The 26,957-nt window shown below is 42.3% G+C and overlaps 1 protein-coding gene and 1 long non-coding RNA gene across 10 annotated transcripts in view; one reads left to right on the top strand and one right to left on the bottom strand.

Moving 5' to 3' along the window:
• LOC310681474 overlaps nucleotides 1-26,957 on the top strand; it is a 360,526-nt gene that overhangs the window by 271,522 nt on the left and 62,047 nt on the right. The gene's annotated exons all lie outside the window — the stretch shown is intronic.
• Nucleotides 1-26,957, bottom strand: part of TTLL5 (tubulin tyrosine ligase like 5) — a 110,352-nt gene that overhangs the window by 30,333 nt on the left and 53,062 nt on the right. For 5 of the 9 annotated variants that reach the window (XM_083447696.1, XM_083447690.1, XM_083447694.1 and 2 more), the window contains exons 24-31: nucleotides 26,798-26,918; nucleotides 25,358-25,504; nucleotides 23,232-23,332; nucleotides 22,208-22,320; nucleotides 21,461-21,574; nucleotides 19,464-19,853; nucleotides 16,263-16,456; nucleotides 9,670-9,815 (exon numbers count right to left, since the gene is read on the bottom strand). In XM_083447696.1, the coding sequence (XP_083303822.1) occupies nucleotides 9,670-9,815; nucleotides 16,263-16,456; nucleotides 19,464-19,853; nucleotides 21,461-21,574; nucleotides 22,208-22,320; nucleotides 23,232-23,332; nucleotides 25,358-25,504; nucleotides 26,798-26,918 (1,326 nt within the window). Of the gene's footprint in view, nucleotides 1-4,185; nucleotides 5,673-6,049; nucleotides 9,816-16,262; nucleotides 16,457-19,463; nucleotides 19,854-21,460; nucleotides 21,575-22,207; nucleotides 22,321-23,231; nucleotides 23,333-25,357; nucleotides 25,505-26,797; nucleotides 26,919-26,957 lie in introns of those variants that run through there. The other 4 variants (XM_083447691.1, XM_083447693.1, XM_083447695.1 and 1 more) reach the window with 2 other exon arrangements.

Genomic DNA, 26,957 nt, shown 5'->3' with positions numbered 1-26,957 from the left:
ATGGCAGCAATGCTTATCCCCTTTGTGTGATTTGGATTAGCTGAATCAGAGAGCACACAGCAGCCTCTCTTTCAATTAGCCAAAGCCAAATGGTTAGGTGCACTGAACAGGAAGCAGTCCTGGCTTCTGGATGCCTGCACATGCACCTGCACATGGGCCCAGCCTGCTGGAACATTTTAATGATAAAGAATACATGTGATGAGATTAGCATGAATGAGAGAACTGCTGCTATTCCATTATTTTGGGAAGAGGAAGAGGTGCCTCTGTAGATAATGCATGCCACAATTCCAAATTCAAAGTATTCCAACAAATGCAAAGCACAGGGAAAGCAGATTATCTGGAGAGCATGAGCACAATTCATCTATTGGTATATTACATAAACTCAATCAAAACACATGAAAAACTGTTCCACAGATGGAAGAATTACTCTTACGGCTGCCATGTGTACTATATGCAATTTTACTTTAGCCAGAAAATGATTGAGTTAAATTTGAGACCACATTAAGTAGGCAAAGCAAAACCTAAGCGGCCCTCTGGTTGGGACACAGTAGAGCAGGGATATCCTATGTGGGCCCTTCAGATATTGTTGGACTAAAACTTCCATCATGCCTGACCATAGGCTGTCTGGGCTGATGGGAGCTGGAATCCCACAACATATAGAGGGCACTAGGTTGGAGAAAGCTAGTCTAATGCATCAATAACAGCTCTTTCTGGAGTGCTAGAGTGCTGAAAGAGGTGTTTATTCATCCAATTGTACAAAAGAGTAAATCTAAAGTACATTTCTAGTGATATATTGGCCCACAAACTTCACAATAACACTGTAGCACAGAAAGGAATTAATTCTTGGATTCTCCAGTCACTAGTTAGTAATACTACTCAATTAAACAGCACAGGTAGGTAGTACCTACTTTCACACCACCAGAATTTTCACAGAAAGAAGTAACTGCATGCCTCAGATTTCCACAGTGACAACTTACATCACTGCCTTTGTTACACAGTCCTGGCTTAAAACTGAAGATCCACAGTAACATACTTTGTTCTATAGAGAAAAGTGAAGATGAAAAGCATGAGGGAGATGGAAATTACAAAGCCCAATAGTGAAGAGACAGGAGTGTAAGTTGGTTTCACATAGCCCCCAAATACACCAAGGCCTAAGGCAGCCTTCTTCAACTTGGTGCTCCTCCAGATGTTTTGAACTACAACTCCTAGAATCCATGACTACTGGCCATGATGGCTGGAAGGGAAGCAAGTTGCAGCCTAAAATATCTAGAGGACGCTAGATTGGAAAAGGCTGTCCCAAGACATCAGTCTTTCCCAGAAATAATCTCTGGCAGCCAGATCCTCTCTAACTTTCCAAGAAGCCATTCTCCGTCAGCTAAGGTTATTTCTCTTCTTTAAAGCAAGATTGATCCTCTAAACCTTCAAGGAATGTATCTGCGACATTCTTCATGTTTTAGAGAGACAAAAGTATCAGAACACTGCACGAACAAATCTGAACTGCAGAACCAGGGAAGCTTTTTTAAAAAATCCCAGTAAATATTAGTAAACACCTACAAAAAGATTTCGAGTGAGTCACATGAGAAGCAGCAGAAGAGCAAGAGAGGGCTTGTGCCAAAAGAATTTTAAACGAAGTAGAACTAGGTTAAAGCCTTTTACCCCCTTGGCTAATTATTTTCCTCCCTTCCCCCATCTGCAAACATTGGCATGTGCAGCAAAGAATGCAGCATATGAAGGCTGGGTTCAGAAACACTGCACAGGGCTGAGGCAAAAATACCTGGCAGCTGCTAAAACGAAACTTCAAAGACTCGGCTCACTTTGAAAACACATCAGGCAGGAGCCACTCTTCCCCCACAGCTTCCCGAGGAGCCTGTGGGAAACTTAACCACTTCAGCATGTTTGGCAGCCTCCAAGCCCATCCAAGCAGGTGATAGCGAGAAACTGAACGGCAAGAGGAGCATCAGGCAACACTTTCCCTGCACTCCGGGTCTCACTTCCAACAGGAAACAACCTAGTACAAGGGCCATGAAGGTACAGGTTTGCCACCAGTAGTAGATAAAACCCAGAAGTTAGTAAGTATGTCAACAAAGACACAGGTGCGAGTAGAGGAGACAAGACAGGATCGCTTAGTAATGCACCGATAGCTGACACTTCTATGCACATAGTAGCACATAGTTCCTGCTTTCATTCTTCAGGGTTACACAGGCATCTTTTTCCACACACAACCTCTTACAGTTGTTCAGAACAGCAAAAATGAGTTGCAAGGACAACTCCGATCCTAACTTCTGCATAAATCAAGATATTGATTCAAATACTAGATCAGCTGAAAGAGTTTCACTCTCAGTCTCCATCTTTAAAATGGACAAAACATCTCAGATGCACATGCCTCCACACTTGGAGGCAATGATGCTTCTGAATACCAGAAGCCACACAAGGGGAGAATGCTCCTGTCCTGGGGTTCTGCTTGCTGGTTTCCCACTGACCACCGAGAACAGGAGGCTGGACTAGACAGAATGGGCCTTTAGCCTGATCCAGCAGGCTCTTCTTATGTTATTTTATAGGCAGAGAAGGTGATTTAACTCTTTACTTCATATCCCTCTCTGATGTTCTAATGGAAAACAAGGCGAAACAAAAGTGAACTAATGGCATAAGATTACAAGATCTCAACAGACTGAATATATGTGTCCAAGACCACAACTTCACTGTTCCTATATAACAGAGTGATACACAGTCATTCCTTATGTTACATTTGCTTCATGTTATGTTCTTTCAGGTTATGTCCCGCGGCGACCTGGAAGTACCAGAAAGGGTTACTTCCGGGTTTCGCCACTCGTGCATACGCACAAGTGCTAAATCGCGCCGTGCACCTGCACAGATACAGCGCTTCAGATTGCGCTCTTTTCATGTTGCGAACGGGCCTCCGGAACAGATCCCGTTCGCAACCAGAGGTACCACTGTATTGTCCCTGAATGGATGTACTGGAGAACAAATGAAGATGATGATGATAAAGCAACACCAGGTGTTTTAAGCTAAACAGATTGGCTTCTGCCATGAAAATGCTTGGTGTCAAATTCTACACTTGTCTTTCTAGAAATCTGCTTGCCACATAGCTAGCAACAGAAATGGGGGAGATATTTCGGTTAGAAACCTAGTTTACTGCATTCAGTATAAAGTGCACCATACAGCTGTTTGCACCAAGATCAAATAAGATATACATTGGCCAGGTGCAAACATCAGAGCTTTGAGAACCAAGTGCAGCAACTTAAGGCTGAGGTTATGAAATTAGAGTAGGGAGCATTATAGTGAAAGCAGCTGAGGGTATTCCCTAGAGAGCAGCATATAAATAACCAAAGCAAGCTCCAGCAGCTTTTGTTCAAGGAAGATAGTGAAGTTGGCATCGGTGAAGCCGAATCTGAGACCTTTTAAACACAAAAAGCTCCTACTGATTAAAGTACCTGAGGTCACATGACCCAGAAACAAAGGAGTTATTGTTAACATGGGAATGATACACCTCTCTGAATGCAAGGTTGGCCTCTGCAATCTTTGGGTGAAGGGCGGTGTAGAAATTTATAGTGCCAATGTCACACAAACTGGCAATTTGTACTTGTGGCAGTTAATTCATATTACTAAGCACATATTCGGTATAATTATATAGTAGAAATATATAATATAGTATACATATTTATATAGCATATAATATAGTATATGACTTAAACAGAAGCAATATGAACAAGCTCTAAATTAATTCAGATGTTGAGGAGCGGCAAAATGTTGCAAGGTTCACTTTCTGCAAATAACTGCCTAACTCCCTCTTCTCTTTTCTGCAACCCTTCACATCAACAACTCAATCTGTCCTTTGGTTTGTGCGATGAAAGGTTTCTTTTAAAAAAGAAAACCTGAGAAACTTATATATTTATGAAATATTTTGTAACAGCAACACAACTGATGGCCGGAGGAGGCTCGCTTTAATAAAACGACGCCAAGAATCTAACAGTAGATAGAGTGGATTCAATCGCTATAACATGCATTAATCTCCCTTCTCCCTTTTCTTGTGTGTATCAGGTTTGGGGAGCAAACTGGTAGTTTCTTTTGGAAATCTGTGTGTTCTGTGCTATAATTTGATACCTCATTCATATAACCATGGAAAGTGCCTCCCCCACTCCCACCGCACACCCCCCCCCTCTCTCTCACACACACACACTTTCCTTCAAGTATCTATTTGCAAACAGAGCAGCAGAAAAATGTATGGCAGTTGCTGCAGTATCAGCATAATCTGACAAACCAACAGCCCATTCCTAATCAAATTTACTCAGCAATGTTACAGGTATGCACACTATAGCCAGAACCAACTGATACAATTTAATTTCGTTTGGAGTGGAAGTTAATAGGGGTGGGAGATTCAGTTTTGAAGCAAAAGTGGAAACTAAAGGGGGGGGGGGGACCCATACACTCAAGCACTATGTCAACCACTGGCAATAAAAAGAACACTCTTTGTAAGCAACTCAATGACTGTATTCAATCACTGTTTGGTTTGGAGGGGCAGGAACAATCTCTGGACTCATGAGGTCTCTCCTGCCCTTAGCGCTTGGCTTAATGGAATACTCCTAGGCTTGATCAAGCCAGATTTTGCACTCCTAGTTTGGAAATCATGCTCAAAATTTTGCTGTTGTGTCTGAACCAGCAAGCTGACTAGCCAAACCAGAAAGTATTCCATGAAGACATGCATGTGAGAAGAAGAGAAGGGAGCACAAGGTTCATTCCCAGTCCTCCAAACCATAGTCTGGGAGATAAAAAAATGTGATGACTAAATGAAGCAAACTAAAATCTTAGTGGAAAGTTTATGAGCAGCAAAAAGATCCAGCAAAGGTTAATACAGACATTCTCATAAAAGATAACTAAATTTAGTGTGACATAAACCTTTGTAGGAAGGAACCTTCATCAGATACAGATTGCACTGAGATGGAAAACAATTATGCATTCCCTAACTTGAAATATTGTCATCCAGAGAACCAAAAAGCTAACATAATAATATGAGTGACCAGTAGAGGGAAAGAAGGGAAGCCCAAATATCATATGGCCTCTGCTGAAACATCAGCTGCCTTTGGCCTTCCTTCATTGCCACCGACTTGTAGTCATTCCATCAGACCACCTGAACTGTAAATTTAGGTGTTGGTGCTTGAAATTTCTTTTTTGCTCTTCCCATCCCAGCCCTTTTTTCCTTATGTGTTATGCCTTTAGATTGTAAGTCTGAGGACAGAGACTTTCTTACTAGTGATTCTTGTGAGCTGCCCTGGAGCCCTTTCAGCTAAAAAGTGGGCTAAACATGTTTTAAATGGCTAAAATCCTTTAAATAAATAAATAATAGTTAAGTTGTTGGCAATGGGGTAAAAAATAGTTAAAGCTATGACCCCAAAAATAAATAGAGGAAAATTTAGAGAGGTGAAGCTGAAGTAAACTAATTTTTGATAACTAGGATGAAATAGTGAAAGGGAAGATGTATGATTTTCATCCCTTCCATTTATCCTTCTTACAGCTGCGATCTGAACAAAGCTTGAAGCCAAGAAAAGCTAAGCCTAAGGACAATGGGAATGAAAAGAATGCTACCCTGAAAGTAAGCTGAGGAGTGACGATCAGCTGTTAATTATCTGGGTGCCACATATTCCAAAAATATAGTACTGTACATGTATATTCTGGGACGCAGGTGGCGCTGTGGGTTAAAGCCTCAGTGCCTAGGGCTTGCCGATCGAAAGGTCGGCGGTTCGAATCCCCGCGGCGGGGTGTGCTCCTGCTGTTCGGTCCCAGCGCCTGCCAACCTAGCAGTTCGAAAGCACCCCTGGGTGCAAGTAGATAAATAGGGACCGCTCACTAGCGGGAAGGTAAACTGCGTTTCCGTGTGCGGCTCTGGCTCGCCAGAGCAGCGATGTCACGCTGGCCACGTGACCCGGAAGTGTCTTCGGACAGCGTTGGCCCTTGGCCTCTTGAGTGAGATGGGCGCACAACCCTAGAGTCTGTCAAGACTGGCCCGTACGGGCAGGGGTACCTTTACCTTTACCTTTACATGTATATTACCCTCACTTGTGGCAATCAGAAAGAAACTGAGCAGGAAGAGAAGAGTCCCGCCTTCATAGCCAAGTACCCTTGCCCTGGGGCAGACCTCCATGCCAAGGTTTTTTCCAGCATCTTATCTCTAGAAGGTTCATAATGCTGCTCTGTGCAGGTGCAGACCTAATATGTACAGCAGCACAGAGACCTCAGAGAAGAAAGTTAACCAAGTGCCCAAGTAGATGTCACCCACCATAAATGAAAGCCATGGTGATAACATTCTGTCACCTCTCTTCCCACCCATCACTTGAGCTATTGTTGTTAACTCAGAATACATGGCCAAAAGTGGCTCTTGGAACTCACTGCACTCTACCTAACTCTCTGGCAACTAATATCCCTGATTACCTTGGAAAACTAACTGCTCATTAGTGCCTGGAAATCTGAGGTTGCAGGGTCAGGCCTCAAACCGCTGAGAGATATAAGCTTCCTGCTTTACCTCCCCATTGAGGCCCCAGGCTGACAAAGCCAAGACTTGAGGCTGCAAAAGACAACTGGCCACAAAACGGTGCCATCCCACAATAATGGGCTCAGAACTATTTCAGAAGAGGTGGAGGTACAACTGGAGCTGCCGACACAGGTTTCTCCAGTATGGTAAAGCCAATACACAGACAGTGCAAGTTGTGCTGCTGTAGTTGCAAGTAGGTATTTGACCGCAGGAGTGGATAAGCCCTACTGAGTCAAAAGCCATGGATCGCTATCCATCCCTTAAGGCTACAGGCATGTGGCTATGCCCTGTGCTGGCCCAGGAACAACTTGCCTTAATGCTCCTTGACTCTGATGGACAATCCTTCTAGAGAAACAGTTCATAAAAAGCTGCCTTCAGTCGTCAGACCACTGGCCCACTTAGCTCAGGAATGTCTACTCTGACTGGCAGCGACTCTCCAGTGGTTGAGACCGGGGCTTTCCCAGTCCTACCGTGGGATCCTGGAGATTGAACATAATACCATTTCTAACACAGAGCTAAGATCATTCTCCAAATACTGTGTGGTTAAAGCTTCCTCAGGGAATAAACATAATTGGTGGCTACGGAATATGCAAGGAAGGCCATAAAAAAGGATATTTTCCTCTAGTGGGGGTGGCACTGGGTAGTACAGCAAAAAGCAGAGAATGAGTAAGATGAATTTAGGGCGAAGGAACTATAGCCAACCAAAGCTGTGACTTCTGGAAAACCCTTGGTTCTGGAAACCTTAGTACACAAAAAACCTTATCTGTTTTCTCAGAAGCAATTCCTACTACTGTGCTCAATGGGCCTTACTCACTGTTGTGTTTAGGATCACAGCCATTCCTTTGTATGGGGCTTAAAATGGGAACAGAGAGGAAGGGTGTTTTCATAGAAACTGCACAGCTTCTCCCACGCTAGGATTCTTCTAGTTAATCAGAAGATGTGGCAGCTGCAATGTTTGCCATGTCAAGAGCATGTGGCCAGAGAACAGAGAGTGTCTGGGCCAGTGCAAGCAGTGAAGGATAGTGGACAGTAGAGCAGTTACAGTAGCTCAGCAACGATCTGATGAGGGATGAAACAACAACAGAAGGCTGCATACTTTAAATTCAGAGGGATAAAAAGTGTGAGGCCACTGAATAAGTCACCCAATTGGGGCGGGGGGAGGTGTTCACTTACAAATTGAAGTTCTGCTTATAAAAATGTATTATTGGAGGACAGGGAGGTGTCTCGTTTTAGTTCTGCTTTGTGTGAGAACTGAATAGTTTGGGTGGGGGATTGGTGGGGGCCATAAAGGCACAAATATACCACCCCTTATCTGATGTTCCTACAAATTTAAAAACACAGGAATAGAAACAAACAGCAAGAAACATAGGAAGTGAGGATCTGCCAGAAGAATTAGCACTTTCTAGATGTAGGCCAATGCTTAGAAAATGGACAGATGAATACAAGTAGCTTCAGTAATCCAGTGTTGCTCAACTTTCCATGATCTTAGTTACATGTTTTGATGCCTGTGCAAAATTCATCTTCGTGCCTGACAGACTTCCAATAGGACCCATGACCCAGCAGCACAAGAAATTCACTGAACTCTGTAATTCAGTGTCCAAGGGCAGGACCAGTATGCTTGGAGTAAGTTTGACATAATCAACCTCTTACATCACATTTTTAGAAGCACCGGGGACTTACAGAAGTAACAAATGAAATATTATTGAAACTCTAAATAGGGGAGAGAGGAATCTTCAGATTCAAAAAGAACACGAATCTCCCATAATTCAGTCAATAGGTCTGTTTGGAGCATAGCCTCCAGGCCACTTCTGGAGTCTTCACACCTCAGAATTACTTTTCAAACAGTTTACTAACAAACCTTGGTCACAGACCAAATCAGCGGCCCCAAATATGTCTCCCTTTTCATTAGATTCAGGATTGAAAACTTTTTGTTTTCATTTCTCTGCTTCAGAGCAGTTATTTCATGAGCTCGATTTCATAAACTGAAACAGCACTAGAAAATACACCTATGATATGGTTCACCACCTCCACATACTAGGAACATTTATTATTGCTAATTCACTTACAGAACTTTCAAAAAGACATGCATGCACACAATTTGGACAGGCTTATTCTCTACTGAAGCAATGTATTCTTTTGAATATTCAGGAAAAGGAAGATCCTATCCTGTACAAATAGTAATAAAAAGGTAAAGGACCCCTGACAGTTAAGTCCAGTCACGAACAACTCTGGGGTTGCAGCGCTCATCTCGTTTTACTGGCCAAGGGAGCCGACGTTTGTCCGCAGACAGTTTTTCCGGGTCATGTGGCCAGCATGACTAAGCCACTTCTGGCGAAACCAGAGCAGCACACAGAAACACTGTTTACCTTCCCGCCAGAGCGGTACCTATTTATCTACTTGCACTTTGACATGCTTTCAAACTGCTAGGTTGGCAGCAGCTGGGATCGAGCAGCAGGAGCTCACCCCATCGCGGGGATTTGAACCACCGACCTTCCGATCGGCAAGCCCAAGGCTCAATGGTTTACACCACAGCACCAACCACGTCCCTACAAATAGTAATACTGTAGAGCTCAAATAAACTCTTGAAAACGTAAAGAGATAAAAAAAAAAAAGTGAAAACTCAACTTAAAAAATTGTGCAAATTCTGCCTTTCTTGCTTGTCTACACACCCTCCCTCTCCACTGAGAACACACAAAAATGTTCAGGCTACAAGAGCAGAAGAGAAATCTGCCTGCCATCTCAGAGGCAGACAGCCCAAAAGGCTTTGTCTTTCCCATTGGCCAAGTGCTTCAGACAGTTGGCTTGCCTCGTTCCTAAGCGGATAGGGAAGACGCTTCCCTTTTAGAAGACTTTCCATGGAAGAGAAAAGGGATTCTGAATTTTGCTATCAGAAAAAAATACAGCCCATTTTCAGCTGATACTGTTACCTAATCTGCACCATCTCAGCACTGAATAAATATCAAAAGCTTATTCTCAGGTTTCATTGTGGAATCAAATGACACCTCCCATCTATTATACCTGTTCAAACTGCAGCTACATTTCAGTCACTGCCTTGCAAACTAGTAATATTGAAAAGCATTTCCACACACTGAGAATACTAATACAGTCTAATGTTGTTAACTTACCTCACTGTCAAAGATGAAGGCCTGATGTCACCGGTGTGTGTTTGAAAGGCCCAAAATGAGTTTCCTTGGTTGAGAGGTGATCGGTAACTGGGAGAAGTTACATTTCCTCTGTTTATAGCTCCACTCATCAGATTCAAATTTGTTAACTAAAAACAAACAGGGAAAAAGGGAAAGCACTTTATGAGACTTGACGAAGTGAAGGTATTTGAGTGAAGGTATTTTCATTGTCTAATACATGGCTGCTGTTGGACCACAACTCTCAGCATCCCTGACTACTGGCAATGCTGGCTGGGGTTACTGGGAATCAATAATACCTTGAAGGCCACAGGTGCCCAATCCCTAATCCAAGAGATACTGTCTCTATATGTTGATAGTCAGTGGGGTGTAGGGCAGGGTAGGGTAGGGTATTTAAGTCTGGGAAGACCCTGGGTCAAATCTCCATTCATCCACAAAGCTTACTGGATGACTTTGAGCCGGGCACTGACTTTCAAGTTATCCTACCTTGAGATAGGGTGGGGGATGGGGGGCCATGTATGCTACCTTGAATTCCACTGAGAAAGGACAGGATGAAAATGCAACAACAAAATATTATATTTATAAATATTTATATTATATTATTATATTTATAAATATTTATATATTTATAAATATGGCATCATTGTTCTCTGGAGTTTATCCCTTTCCTTTCATCACTGTAATGGTTAAGATGAATGACACAAATAGTCTATGAACTGAACTGTGTTTTCTTCGATTCTGATCCAACCCCACCCTGTCCCAAGAGCTCAGGACTTGTTGCAACATTATTCAAAACCAGAGCATAAAAACAAAAACAAAAGATAAAGCTCCCAAAGCATCAATGGAGTAAAGATAAGTCTTGTGTTAATAGACACCATGGTTTTGACCCACCTCTGCAATGCTTCATCTTAGATGAACCTCTGGAGAAAAAAAAAATCCCTAAGAGCCAAGTAGCTACAAATATTGCCTCTCAGCATTCTTCTGCCATTATAAAGACAGTAAGAGTTAGGTGGACTCTTGGTGAGATTCAGTATGTTTGAGGATAATCCACAACATTAAGACTCCAAAAGGACGATAGTGTGATTTTGAAGAGCTCTCTCTCTCTCTCTCTCTCTCTCTCTCTCTCTCTCTCTCTCTCCTGGGATATCCCTGCTAAACTCTTCTGACACCTTCTTACTTCTACTTTGTTGATGCAAACATTCTGCCACCTATTGTGCAGCCGCTGTATCAACACATAAATGAAAGATGCAAACTTAACCAAAACCCAACTAGCAAGCGCTGGTGACATTTATTTGTTTATTTATTTAGTCGCTTTATCTTGCCCTAGGCAACCCAAATTTATATTACGAGATTATGAGTGGCTCTAGTTGGAACTAGGAGATCAAAAAGTCAGCTCAGAAAATCTGAAAGCAGCATTAAAATGTGCACTTTGCAAATGTAATCAAACTGAAGAATTTGTATTTTCATAGTGCAGAATTTGTGCATTTGTGGCTGCACATAAGCCTGTAATGCGTAAGATTTGATTTCCAGTAAAGAAGTGCTGCACGAAGACAGCTAAAATAAGATCTCTCCCCCAGCATCAATGTGCATTTAGTCAGCTGTTTCACCACTCTATCCTATTCCCCCCCATCTGTGCTACCTTGTTGCATTTTCCCTCCAATATCAAAACACCGTTTATTTTAAAGTTGTCTTTCCAAGTAAGGCAGGTGTGTAAACAGTTGAGTGTGGCGGGTAAGGACATTTCACACATTCCATGTAGACAGGTGTTTAAATTACAGCAGAATTAAATACAGGCAATGGATTCAAAGGAGAGCACACAAGGCATATTTGAACCAGCCCACCAGCTTCGTTCATTTTGATAGTTACTCCTCCATGCCCTGATTTGTTTCAGCTGCTATAATTAGCCTGCCAGCTTGGTGGATTCCTTGGGTAGCCCGTAATACTTAAGCATCTGTACAGCAGCTCTGCTTTGAGTTATCTGATAGTGACAGTCTTTCCCATTCAGTTAATGAACTTTCAGACTGTCATGGATATATGACGACATCACTCCCCTGCCCTCCTTCTTTTTTATTTAAAAAAATGCCAACAGGTCTTTTTAATTGCAATTCTTAAATCACAAATAAGGAACAAAGTAGAAAACTCCTGAACAAATGAAGGGATTTTTTTTACTAGAAAAGTTGGGGGTGGGGTGTAAGGAAGGGAAGGAAAACTGATTGCAGTGTTTCAGGCACATGAAATGAAAGAAACTATGATGATGATGATGATGATGAATAAATTAGTTATTTGTTATATGAAGGTCTTGAAAGGACTTACAATACAGCAAGTTTTGGCAGTATGTTAATAATACACAATATCATCCTAGTCTATCAAAAGTCTGGATAAAAGGGCAAGTCTTTAGCAGGTGCTGAAAAGATGTCAAAGGCGGCACTGGCCAGCCCTTGCTCGGGAGAACAATCCATAGATGAAGAGCCACAATTGAAAAGTGCCTCTTCCTTGTCCCTGTCCCCTCAGCCTCACTCAGAGGAGGGACCCAGAGAGGGGCCTAAGATGAAGATCTAAGAGTCCAGGTAGGTTGATGTTGAGAGAGGTATTCCAGATGATATTGGGGTCCTGACCTGTAACTGTCAAAACCTGCACTTTGAATTGGGCTCAGAAGCATAGAGGCAGCCAGTAAAGTTCAAACAGAATTGGTGTTATGTGGTCTGTTTGCCTCGAACTTGTCAACAGCTGTACATTCTGCATTAATTGAAGCTTCTGAACAGGTTGCAAAAGCAGCCCCACATAAACACATTGCAACAATCCAACACTGATTGGTTTACAATCCAACTGGGCTGTAGTTTGGGTTATAGTAGTCAAGTTATCCTTGTCGAGATATGGTCACAGTTAGGCAAACAGGCTAAGCCGATGTAAGGCACTCTGTGTCACCGAGAACCCTCAAACCCACATCCAGTGCTTCTCATCTCTCATGGCCAATCTTTCAAGGCAAGTTAACATGAAGTGTATTTATGGCCAATAATGGGGGCAGGGGAGAGGGTATAACTGCACTGGTGCACTATTCCCTGGCCTTAAGACTTGTAGTATCTAATTGTGGATAGGGGGCCCCTTGGGGAGAAAAAAAGGCCATTCTGTTGTCGACTGAGGCTCATTTTCAGCCACACCCATACAGTACAGATCTACCCTTAGGCAAGTTCATTTCATGCATACATTTGTATTTACAGCTATAAGCCAGAGGAAAATGAGAGCAAAGACTAAAGGGCTAGAGAGGTGTGAAATCTGTGTGTGTACCAAAGTTGATCTGGCTAAAGGCCCATGACATTCCTTCCCTGCTTGCTGAGCTTACCAGCTTACAGGATATGCACATGCATAAAAAGCATAAGTGTTCTAGTCTCCAGAAAACGTTCCAGACAAAGACCTGCCAAAGACATTCCTGGGAAACCTGACAAACTTGCAGATTCGTTTGTAGTTTCTCCAGCGTATGCATCCATTTAACAATAAAAAAAAAATGAGTTTGCGCTGCAGTGGATGGTTACTTGCCTCTTGCCGGTACTGAAAAGTCAGGCTCTGAATTAAGTACTCTCAGCTTCAAAACTTCTCAGTGGGAGCTATTTCAATAGGGCATAGATGTGCCAAACGTTTGATGATCATGGAATAATCCTTCCCACAACAAAAGTTCCTTGAAGCTCAGCTTGGTTCAACTGGCGGCCTCCTTCAAATCACAAGGTCCATTCCAACTGCACAAAAGCTGCTGCAGCTGGAATACAGCAGGATTGGTGGTGCTCCAAAGACACCTTTCTTCTTTTAAAGCCCTGGTCTTCAGCTGGTAGGTCATGACCTAGAAATGGGCCGTGCCCTGACTTCAGGTGGGTCATATTCACCAAGTTAAAAAGTCACAAAGTACAGAGAAGAAGAAAGACAGTGGGGGGAGGGTGTCAGGCAGGGAAGGAGAAACATGGGGATCCCCTCAATAAATAAAGTAAGTCTCAAGTGGAACTTGAGCAGTTCCAGTGAAAAACCGCACTTGGGTCTGAAAACTTTGAAATTACTTTTCTAAAGATAAATTTCCTAACATGAGACATCTTACTGAAGTTGCTGCAAGCCAGTATTAGTGGAATCACATAATTCAGCAAAGAAGAGTGACAAAAATGTAAAGCCAAAACAATGTAGAAGAAAACAGAGCACTTTGGGATGCCATTAAAAATGACTTCTCTCATCCAAGAGATTAAATCATTTCAGCATAGACTATGTTATTCACCTGCCTCCTTCATTTTATAGCCATTGGTCCTATCTCCACCCAGAATGTGCTGGTCAGACAAAATCACACTGTAAAACTATAGGTCAGGTTCTGAAATAACAAGTACCTAGCAGAAGGCTGTTAGTGTAAACCCACAGCAGTGGGTTATTTGCACTCCATATAGTTCTATGAGGAATGACCAGTTCCTCTAATTATCTCCCTATCAGAATGAAAGCATGTGAATATTTTAAATACTTAACTGCTTTTTACTGATAATTTCATTGTTTCATTCTTTCTGCAAACTCTGAGATTTTATTACAATCAAGCAGTATATAGATGTTGTGAAATAAAATAAATTAAATAAAACTTGAAAGGAATATGTGCTCATCGTCCTAGGGATAGATCATCACATTTGCAGGAAACCTGGCTTCAATATTTGAGCACTGGCTGGCTTAGATAAGAAAGATACATCTCATTCCCTCACTTGGGTGGTCTGGTTTTATGCCTGTGATCAAACTCTCTGGAAGGAAGAGCTGGAACTGTTCCTAGTGATAGCCAGCCCTAAATTCTCACACATTTGTTCATGGACAAGGGCAGCCAGTGCTCCTACTAAATTCTCCCTTCTCTTTATCAAGTTATGTCAATTCAACACAGCCTATTTGCCATCTATGACCACCAAGCACAGCAGATTGGAAGACAATAGGAACAGGCCACTGCTTCTTGCCCCTAACACATACATACAAGTACCATAAATACCTTACACAGATCCGATACTGCAGCACAGCATATTGTTCAGAAAGGATAGGTAATTAAAAAAAGAAAAGAATCTGCACCCCCAAATGCATATCACCTCAAGTCTTACTAAGCAAAAAGGGAGGTAGCTTATTAAACAGTTGTTGTTGTTAATTAATGAAGGGAGGTAGTTTATTAAACAGTTGTTGTTGTTAATTAATTAATTAAATTTTGAACCAAAATTTTTATTGGCTTTGACCAACTAGAGACCAGAAGACTAGGATCATTAATGGACAGTCTAGGACTGAAGCTGAAAACGATGAAACGTTACTTCCAAACTGCTCAGTCACAACTACTTCAATAGCCTTCTATACAGAAAACCCTATCTTGTCTAAAAGGAAGAAAAATAGAAAACGGAAGGAGTGAAAGGAAGGAGAAGGAACAGACTCGTTAGCACAGAAAAACAGAAGCAAGAGCACTTTAGCAGATCCACCACCAGTTCCAGGCAAGCAGACTAGCCTTCAGGAATGGTAACTCTTTTCCATATTAAGTTGCACATTCTTGTGGGCACCTAATTCCATAACCGCTACCAAATACCAGTGCTAAGCAATCGCCTTAGTTGCCTTTATTCCTATTTGTAATATAGTAACTTAGATCATGGTTAATTTCTACCTCTACAAGCAATATATACTTGACAGTTACAGGGATTTGACAGTGATAAAAATAAGTGGCTGCAAAGCCTTGCTTGCTGTCTTACTTCTTGTTGTAATTAGGATCTCAGTCTTGGAAACTGTTTAATCACATAACAAGTATAACTACTACGCTGCTTCACCACACTAGAAAGGAGAGTTGTGAAGATGCCACTGCTGCTGCCTCACACCATCCCTTCTACTTTAGCTGCGACATCTATCCTCTCAAAACAGTAGTTTCTTCATTTCCTCCAGAAGGATCTTTTGCCCAGACAGGGGAGATCCAAGGCTGCTTGAGCAAGTTGCCTGCTGCTTTAAAAAGATAGGTCCACCTATTGGGAAGGTCAGGTTGGTGTGGGGTAACTATAGGAGTTCTTTCTGCTCCTGCATGAATGTAGGAGGAGGAGAGAGTAAATCAGCTGCCTGAAGCTTCCTGTGACCTGGCTAACCATACTAAATCATGGTGGAAGAGAACCCCCTCCCTCCCTTATTCGCAGTTTCAACAGTTGGTAGACTCTCCTTTATCCACAAGTCCCAACTGCGCAAACAAACCTCAATAATTTTATTATTCGTTTTCATGACAGCAGAATTAAAGATCAGATATTTGGGTATTTCATCACAGTCTTCTCTACTATTGTTTTCTTTTGAGCTGTGCCTCTGGCAGAACTGCATCTACATTTTAGATGTAATGCTTCCAGTATCCTCTGGTGTAAGTCTAATTCAAAAAGAAATTATTTCCCTACAAACATTTTGCCCTTGACAAGACCCCTTACGGACCGAGCGAGAACATAATGAGCATTTTAAAGTGATGCGATCAGGTATTGCCCAAGATCCATTAAAAACCATTAACTAGCGAAAACATTCTGTCCAAGCTCTCTCTCACTCATGCACAGACTTTGTTCCATAGAAGACTGCTGCCACTGTACCTGCTGTGTAAGGAGACTGATGTGACTGGAAGGAGAGTACTTCCTGGCTGCCTGCTTCTCTGCCAGTCTCTGCAGTTCTGTTGTAACAAGACCATGACTGTACTGCTTGCTCTCAGAAGAGGAGTCATCCCCATCCTTGTTAACTCTGGCAGATCCACCACGCTGTTTGCTTGGGCTGTGACTCCTTGAATCTGCTAAAGATGGTGAAAAAAATTACTTTGCAAGACTTAGTACTAGTCGGTAAAGAATCTGCCTTGTGTGTCTGAAAATGGCAAGAATGGCATCTGCACGACCAATTAGAACCACGGTGTTTTCTACAGAACCTACTGATATATTCTCCTCTGAATGGCTGTGTTGCAGTTTCGACTGTTAAATTCTCTGGCTGATTCCAACTTCGCACACCCTTCTTTGTGCACAAAACAGTTTAAATCTCCATTCTTTTTCTTCGTATCCAGAGAAGGTTTAATACAGAACACTATGTTGGCACCCATCTGTCTAAAGAGACAATGGAGTGTGCCTCCGGGAGTGAAGTCAAACGTGCATTAGCAGCACCAAAGTGACCTCCCCGGGGCACAAGCCTGGGCAGTGTGTATGGAGGTCCTGGGCTGCCCAGATGACAAGACTTTGACCTCCTGGCCTCACTGATGAGGTCCGAAGGAAAGCACAGTAAAACGTTTGGCACCAGTTTGGCTGCAGGAAGTTGCCAGAAGGAGGCATACAAGGCACCATCCAACAATCTTAGGGACTCCACTCCGGATTTGTGTAGAGATTACTCCTTAGCCTTTTCTTCTCCCAAAGAAGAAGGCAGCAGAGGTTTAGGATCAAAGTTTTCCTTCTCCTAGATGGGCTACCTTTCCAGGTTGATGAGCCCTGTCTGCCCCTCACTTCCACCTTCTTCACTGCTGCATCCATTATTGGTCTTGTATGCTCAATCGGCAGGAGTGTGTCTTCACAAGCAGGGAAAGTCCCTAACTCACCAAGGGTTTGAGACCCATCAGCTACCCACACCTAGTTTAGCTGACCAGTTGAAGCTGTTTCCAGTGTGTGGCTACTGTTGCATGCTGACAGATTCTAGGAGCCACAAGTGAGAGCTGTGTGCAAAGTGGGGACCAAAGGTAGACATACTACCTCAGAAGGAGCACAAAGTGTCTCCAACCAGAGGTACTATGCCTCCCCTAACACCCCATACACCTGCCAGAACACTACATCCTACTTATAAAGGACAAATTATAGGAAGGGAAATTTAATTTTCTTGAAAAATGATGACTTGGAAAGTTGTAAAAACCAATAAGCGAAAAAATGAACCAAGAAAAAGTATTCTGGTTTCTAAAGGGAGCCATGGCTAAATATTACCATATTTTAATGTGTATAAGACGCCCCACATGTATAAGATGACCCAGAAACTAAGAAATCAATAGTTTAATGACAGAGTGTGATCCATCGGCGCTAGGGGTGGGCATGCACCCGCCAGAGTGATGCAGCAGCTCCAACCTGCAGGGCACCCTTGAGTTGTTGAGCAATAGGCAAGCATCAGCCTTGCAAGCGCATTCCAGCAGCTTCTACACGGCAGCCGCTGCTTCTTTTACCCCTGTTCCTTCACCATCTGTGTATAAGACGACGCCCAATTTTTTACTAATTTGTTTTAGCAAAAAACATCATCTTATATATGGATAATAATAATAATTTATTTATACCCCACCCATCTGGCTGGGCTTCCCCAGCTACTCTGGGCAGCTGCCAACATAATATTAAAAACACAATATATGGTGCGTAGTGTAGCAGAGTTATATTTAGAAGACAAAGTTAAACCAGAAGAAAAATCAAAACTCCGAGAAAGAAGGTTCAAAGAAAAACCTACCGTTGGATATTTTGAAGAGGTGAAAGATAGGAGTTTGATACAACAGAGTTAAGCTCACCAATACTACCACTGTGGGGTAGTATTGCCACTTCTTGGGAAATCTCAGTCTCATCTGAGCAGACTTTATCTGCATTTCTCAGCTCTGGCACCTATCCCTCAGGACTGCAAGCCTGAAACAGCTAAATCGAGCTAGAGCCTAACATCCCCTTCAACATCTAAAAGGTCACTGGGCCATTTGCAGTTTTATTGTCATCTCATCCTTGTCTAACAAAGCAGAGGTTCTCAAGTTTTTTTTTACCCCCAAGGCCTACTTGAGAGGCTGAGAATTACTGAGACAAACCACTTACAAAATTGTGGTTCAGGGGCAGAATCAGTCCCTGTATGACAGCAGATGCAGGAAGAGCATGGCGTAAACAGCTGGCAATTACTGACATTACTTCCTACTGATATCGAATCCTTCATTGCTAAATTCCCTGCCACAATGTTTAGAAGTGAGGTCTCAGGAAGGCCTCCCCAGGGAGGGCACTTGAAAAGAGAGGAACCATCACTAAAATGTGAATGCAGGAAAGAAGTGCAGAATAGAACACCTAGAAATACCATTGTTAAGAAAAATGCTGCAGTACTATTTTGAAGTGAGAGAGTTGCAAGCCACCAACATGAAACTGATAAGGAAAAAGAAACATTGTATGCAAGAAGCTCTCAGGTGCTAGTGGCCCAATTGGCAATTGAAAAGCACCAAGGATGTGAGAATATGCCATACCAAAAATGGCACCAGTCTCCATATTTAAACCCTTCATGTGTATCATTAGTGACAAAGTTCTCGGACAGCTGAGAGCTATATTGCCTGACAATGTGAGCAGAATAGCTGCTTCACAGTACAAATACAGAATTATTCCAAAGAGCTATTAATCTGAGTCATCCATTCATACTTCAATTCAGGTTACTTTCTGTTGCTGCCCTACACTTTGCCCTAAGCAGTTTCACATGCGTAAACTTTAATCATCACTTCCTGGACTGCCGGGGATCACTGCCAAGCCGTGTCATGTGCCAACAGCAACTAGATTGGAGAAGCAAAATGATCCTATATTTCTGGAAGTTGCCAAAATAATAATAATAATAATAATTTCACACATGTATTATTAATCTAGGACTTAACTAGAGGCCAATTTCTGAATCTGATTAGCTGTATTATTCTTTTTAGCAAGCCATAAGTAAGTATTTCCCCAAATTTTGCTTGCATAGCCACATTCTGACCCGTTGTGCCAATTCGAGCTATTCTGAATACTGCAAGACAGTAAAAATATTACAATACAGTGCCAGCTAAGCAGTCAGATATGGCTTACCCGCTTTTGCTGAAGCTGGTCGGGACAGTCTCTGGCTGTAGATCTGCAAAGCACTCTGAAAGGAAGAGAAGGGGCTGGCAGTGTAACTGCCAGACCGACAACGGTGTAAGCTTGCATTGTTTGAGGACAGGCGGGGTGTAATTTTTGCTGTGTTAGACCAGATGTCAGGTGCTGTGCTTTGGAGAGAAGGGGAAGGAGTCAGTCTAGAACCAGATGAAAAAGAGAGCCCTGGGCGATGATCAGGCACCTGTGCATTATCTGAGGCAGCAGGATGAGAGGATAGCTGGGAGTTGATGCTTTGTGGAAGGATGGCACTTGGAACAAAGGAAGACGTACTAAGGAGGCTGGGTTGCGGTGCATTCTGTTCATCTTCTGCCGAAGAGGGCATCCCTATTTTTTTTGTAAAAAAAGACATATCCAATCTGATCAGAACATTGAAGTAAAACACAAATTTAGTACAGTGGTACCTTGGTTCTCAAACTTAATTCCTTCTGGAAGTTCGTTCCAAAACCAAAGCGTTCCAAAACCAAGGTCACTTTCCCATAGAAAGTAATGCAAAACAGATTAATCTGTTCCAGTCTTCTAAAAACAACCCCTAAAACAGCAATTTAACATGAATTTTACTATCTAACAAGACCATTATCCAGAAAACAAAAACAATAATCAATGTACTTACTATAAAATAAGTAAGACAGTACTGTAGATGATAAAAATTGCAATTACAATTCTTTCTTACCTGCACTGATGAAAGTCATTGTTTGGATGGGGGGCTTTTATCCATTTCCACAGTCACATAATCAATCAATTAATAGCTGAACTGGGTTCCACACAGTCACAAAAACAACTTAACCAAAAAAGCCTCAAAAACAAAAAAGCAAAATAAATAGCAAAAACTTAATCCATTCCGGAAGTCCATTTGACTTCCAAAATGTTCAAAAACCAAGGCACAGCTTCTGATTGGTGTGCAGGGCCCCCGGAAACAATAGCCGACAGCCACATTGGACATTCAGCTTCTGAAAAGCATTCAAAATACTTACTTCCGGGTGTTCAGCGTTTGGGAACCAAGGCATATGAGTACCAAGGTGTTTGAGAATGAAGGTACCACTATTTTCACAATTACGCTAGAGTAGTCTTTTACAAAATTGTGCAGGAGGACAATGGCTGAAATTCAACTGAGTTACTGACTGTGCGGAATGAGATCTGCTTGTGCTATGGAACTCCCCATCTTCCCCCACAAGTCCCACAAATCTGGAAGGTTGAGGGAAAACCCAAAACAGGTTTAGTAGGCCATGTGGGGGGAGAAGAGGGTAGAAAAGTCTTGTTGCGCAAGTAAACCTCATTGTCCCCCACATGCCCCACTTAGCATTATATTGAATTCCATCTTATGTAAACAAAGGACACGAGATATTATTCAAGGCAGACTACACAACAATTTTCCATAACATGCTTTTTCTACAACTGAATTTTTCAAATGAGTCTTATAAAATGATGACTCTGCTCTATCTCAACTGCCTCTGAATACAAGTAGGGAGAGTGCTGCAGCATTCAGGTCCTGCCTGCAAGCTTCCCATAGGCATCTGGCTGAACAATGTGAGAACAAGATGCTGGACTAGGGCTCATAAGGAATCCAGCAACATTTAAAGGGCCACAAGTTCTCCAACAGTGGACTTGAGTATCTTCCACTTGACTGATCCATTGTTACGGACACCGCAATGGAAATATAGCAAAGAATTCTGACCATGATTAACTCTAGATTATGGGTTTAGAATTTGGGAGGAAATGACAATTTTTGGCATGTCAGCTGGCTGATTATTCTGTTATAAATATTAATGTCGGTGGAAGATTTGTTAAGAAAGACCATTTACTGCTGTAGCCACCAATTATAAATGCGCCTGAATTCGAAAAGAAGCCATAAAATTCTGTCAGACTCTAACATCCAGCACCTGTTCCTATTGTTATGTATTGCTAGTTTAGTCCTCTCCATTGTTCTCACTCACTGGATAGTCTGGTTGCTTTGAGTTGGTCACTTCTCAGTTTCTCTGCCACGTTTTCCTTTTCCACTGGGATTTCAGGTTGCTGTTTTGCAGCTTCTTCCACTGTTTCTGGCTGATCTGAAATGAAGTTTGGAATTGGGGGGGGAGGGGGAGAGATTCCCAGTTATAACTCAGCTGGAGAACAGTATGCAACAAGGCTTTCCAATGTGTTAGCCACTACTGCTTTTTAATATGGTAAATAACTTGACAGTATGTTACAAGCACAAATCCATTCCAGCACTGAAAATTATTGTCAATTTGGTATTTCCACACATCAGCTAGGGAGACTAAGTATACATTTGTTCTTCTATGTTAAATGTACAGTGGTACCTCGCAAGACAAATGCCTCGGAAGACGAAAAACTCGCAAGACGAAAGAGTTTTTCGTTTTCTGAGTTGCTTCGCAAGACGGATTTCCCTATGGGCTTGCTTCGCAAGACAAAACGTCTTGCGCCTTTTTTTTAAAACCGCCAATGCATTCCTATGGGAAACCGTCAATACACAGTGGTGCTTCGCAAGACGAAAAAATTCACAAGACGAAAAAACTCGCAGAACGAATTAATTTCGTCTTGCGAGGCACCACTGTATGTAAAATGAGGAAATGGGGGGGGGGGATTAAAAATACTGCACCTATATTTCTCCATCTCTCTGTGGGAAGTTATCAGTAACAATGATAAGCAGCAAAAAGTATGCTCACTTTCTTTGGCCTTACCTTCCAACTGGCTGGTACTATTCTGTGTAACTCCAGGATTTGTTCCCAGGAAGACACTTGCTGACTTATTCTTGTGTGTGTAAAAAGTCAACACCTCCTCAAGATCACTTTCGCTAAGATGTGAAAAGAGTAGAAAAGGAGCAAGTGGCAAGCTTTTACAATGTGGTGACAGAACTGAAATAGATACAGAGAGACTCTTGAAGCATCAGCATTGCAGGGGGGTAGACCAGATGGCCCTTGGGGTCCCTTTCAATTCTACTCTGATTCTATGAAAGAGAGAGACACAGAAGGGAAAACTAACTGAAGACGATGATAGGTCAAATACCTCACCTGCTTCAATAATGAACAGATGGAGGAGCACGGGCTTATGCCTGCCGCTCCCAACCTTTCTGCATTCGACAGCACGAGAGAGGGGAGTTTCTATGCATGTAGAATTGTGCTCACATAAATCCCTTCACATGAACAGAAGCCCTACATAAAGGGTAGGGAATATCCAGGCCACAGGCCAATCTTGGCCAAGGCCATTTCCCCCAAACCACACCCACTTATCAAACTTGATTGGTGGGAGTGTAGAATTCGATTCTGCATTGGCTTACAGGTGCCCGTTCTGAGCAAGGAAAAGGCACTAGCAGCCAACGCAGCAGGATTTAACTTCCATTCATTGGATTATGAGCTTGATTCAAATTCTGCCCAGGGAACAGGCACAAGCAGCCACAGAAAGCTTCTTTCTCCCCTTCATCTCCCCTTTCCTTGGCTGCACATGCCTGTTACCGTTGCAGAATTTATCCCCCACATATCAGCTGCCATGTGGCATTTAAAAATTGTGCTCATATAAGAGGCCCATACAGCTAAAGAAAGCCTCAAAATCCAGGGTTCTTTCCCACCTAGGGAGGAGTAAAGGAAGTGTTTTGCCAGCCCTCAGTGCCTCCCAAACCACTGAGCATATGCCAACAACTCCCCCTCTGCTGCAGTTCAAGGTATGAGAGCCTGGCACAATTATTCCTGCTTTAAAGTAAATTCATACCTTGCCTTAGTAACAAATTTGTGAAAGCCTTCAGCATCTACCCCTTCCTCTTCATCCTCCTGATTCTTCATTAACTTTCTCTGAGCCATTTGATCTGTTTCCTGCAAATAAGTAAAATTAAGTAAGCTCTCAAACCAGCTTTTCTGTCCATAAAGGCTTCCTGTTAGGGTCTATGTTCTACGTAACTTCAAGGCTGGATTACTGCAATGGATTATAGGTGAGGCTTCCTTTAAGACGGTTTGGAAACTAGTGCAGAATTCAGCGACCAGACTGCTGACATGGAATAGTGTCCAATCATATACACTGATCTGGTCTAGCTGCAATGGCTGCCAGTATATTGCTGAGTCCAGTCTAACATGCTGGTTTTCACTTATAAAGCCTTATATGGCTTAGCATCTCAATAGTTTATGAACACCTACTCTGACAGGAGCCTACCTGGACCCTGAGATTATAATCAGAGGTTTTTCTGCAAGTCCACGCTCCAAGAGAAGTTTGGAGTGTGGTACAGATGGAATGCTTTCTCCAGGGAGACTCACCTGTGCCAACATCTTTTCAGCACCAGGCAAACACTTTTCTGTTTTCCTAGCATTTAACCATCTGCGCTGTTATCATAGCTATTTTAAATCTTTTGCTGATTACAACTGTGTAGGGAGGAATTCTGCTTTCCATTTTTATAATCGATATATAATTATTTTTGTGTTCTTAGAAAAAGTTTTGGGATCTGCATTGAATTAATTTCCTATTATAAGCTGCTTAGAAACTCTATAGTAGAAAGTGTTTGATAAATATAACAACAACAACACTGCTACATTACGTAACACTTTGGGTGCTTTCAGGAAGAGTACATGGGTGGAGGCTGCGCAAGACCTCCACTTGGTGAACGTGACACTCCTAAGCCACACAGGGACTATACTGATCTTTAGGCTGACCTCTGACTAGAGAAATCAGCAGTGTCACTACAAGCAGCACAGTGACATTTTCAAATGCTCCTCTGTAAAAATATCCAATGTGCTTCTGTGCTAGAAAGGTTATCTTTTAAACAAGACCTCAGTGAGTATTCCATGATATCTTCTCTTGCACTTCAAAAACTCCAAAACATGATCTGTTAGTTCAGGTAGCCAGTGATAGCTTCTCAAATGCACTTGTAGCAGCATGGCTATGCCTGAGGCACAGGGCTGAAGACAATATTCTTACCACTGGAATGTAACTTCATGGTAACAGACTTCAGTAACAAGATGAGTTTTGCTTATCTTGCTCAAGACAAGGAGCTTTTATTCAAAATGTATATACAGTTATCTCAGCTGAGTGAAATAAATTTGTCTTGAGTCCAAATTGTGAAATAAACACATCTGTGCCTCAAGACGTTTAGTAGCTTAAACATTTGTTTCTTAAAATCCTGACTGATCCTTTTTTGCTGCAATAAATCATGTATGGTTATAAGCTGATTTACCATCTACTGTGTATCTTTATAGTACAAATGTACCCCAAAAAAATCCTGATTGTGGAAATAATTCTAATGCTTTGAAAATATAAAAATGCAAATTCTTCTGCACTACCCAGATGCTGGGTATTAACTATTCAATACAGTAAAAGCTAATTCATTATTTGGTACAAAAAGTACCAAGTATAAATGGCAAAACACACATAATGCACATGTTGGATTTACCTGAGGAGCAGGAGGAGAGAGGGGCTGTTCACTGTAAAATGCACCTACACAATTCACAACTGACAGGGCTGCGCATGCATTTTGCCATTTGACCGTGGGCAAGATATAAATGTAGGCTCCTGCATTTCATTATGAAGAAACAGGGAAAGCCAAAGCTCAAAAAAAGAAGCTTCTGCTTATCCTGTAATATCAGAAACAAAATTTGAGAATTTCACAATACCATCTGTGAGCTCCAGAAGTTCATGGATCACCCGTAGGTAACATGCAAAAAGATTCTATTCAATCATTACAGTAGGACAGAAAGCAGGAATATGAATGACTCATGCTTCTGCTTTCCCTCCTTCTCTGAAACATTTGGGCCAACCCTAGAAGCAATAAAACAAAACAAGGAGTGTTGCTCTAGATCATCTGCATAAATCCTCTGCTGTGTTAGAACTGAGCTGGCACATGCCATACTCACCCTATTATAGCAGATGATGAATTCACCTAGCTGGTGAGCCAAGATGCGCCTACGGTCAAACAGGGCCAGGCGCCGACTCGGGAGCAGCATTCTCAAAGACTGTTGAAGATTATTGGCTGCTCGCTTTAAAAAGCGAACAACCAGTTCCTGCCACCAAGAAAAAAAATCAAAGAGTGAGCCCATTTGTTTATCTTCATATACATCACTCTACTAGAAACGATTTTCAAAGTGTGTTTGGGTTGAGGATAAGAGAAACTGGGTTGCAAAAAGTCAATAAATAAAAGTAAACTTATTGACAAAAAGGTGCAAAGCAAAAGCCTTGGGATTCTAACATAATCTATGATTGCTGAAAATAACTGCAGACAAAAGTGCATCTCTCTAAGGATAGCAGGCTTTCAAATAAAACTCTGACCACTTCTATTATTGTCACCTTCATGCATCTCTGGCACCACCTCTGGTCACTCTCTATGCTCTGTGCCTTGCACCAACTTTGTCTCAAAAACCACACCAATCCCTCCTACTATGCCATCAGCCAATGGCAGGGAGAACTACCCTCACTTTAAAGTGAGTGCTAGAGCAAGACGCCTGCTGTGAGTGTTTAGTTTCAAACATATTCTGTCTCCACTCTGGATTTACTTTTGGTTAGGTGCCCTGCTAGCATGCAAGCAAACTGCTTCATAGCCAAAGCGTTGAATTTCACAGCTCGCCTCTCACTAGCATTATATTAGGCTGGTTTGATCTGTTATTTTAAACATTATTTTTCACAGCATAGCAGACAAAGCAGCTCTCAGAGAACCAGTTTCAATTTTCCACTTGGAAAGAGCAAGGGTAACATTTTCCACTGAGGCACACTGATTATTCCCAATTCCTGACATAAGGGTTTTAATCTATGAGCTAGATTGGCTCTCTACCCATACGGGATTTTCACAGTGTCTCCATGTGGGCTGCCAGCTGAGGGCAAGGACTAGAAATGTGGACTGAAGTCAATAAGCACTGTAAGGCAACTGCCTCAGATACAGTACAATAATTTAGCTACTGTCTGGGGAAACCGGCAGACAACTCAAAGTCATACCTGAAAACCGATTGACATACAGAGAGCTTAAACTAAGAAGTGGGCTTCAGGGAGGCTATGCAAAAAATAAAATAAAATAACGGATGGCAATCACAGGTGGCCATCACTTCAGCAATATTCAAAAATGCTTCTTCTACCCAGGAGTCCAAAGTACACCTCTTCTACCTGCTCTGCACACCAACAGTCTACATTGGTTCAGAGAGGAGTTCAAGTCATTTCAGTAACAGAGGCAGGATGAGTTAACAGGATCTAGCTGTTTAGCTCAAGCTGATGGGAATCAGCTTCACACTAACTGTAATTCAGGAACGTGGAGTAAGATGAGCTGGGCTCCTCCCTGAAAGGAGCAGGGCAAGCAAACAATCTCTTACCATCTGCTCATCCTCTTTGGCAGCCCAGGCAGGATTATGGACCTGATCTCCAGCCTCTTTCATCAGGCGCAGCTGCACACGTTGCAGATAGGCAGAGAAAGCCCTGCGAGCCTGAACTTTGCTGTAGAAACAGAGAGGCACAGACAGCAGTCAGAAGTAC

The sequence above is a fragment of the Podarcis tiliguerta genome, assembly GCF_965153285.1.
Source record: "Podarcis tiliguerta genome assembly, chromosome: 1".
Lineage (NCBI taxonomy): Eukaryota > Metazoa > Chordata > Lepidosauria > Squamata > Lacertidae > Podarcis > Podarcis tiliguerta.
The sequence above is the reverse complement of the archived record's forward strand: the minus strand, read 5'-3'. Positions and strand labels throughout refer to the sequence as shown.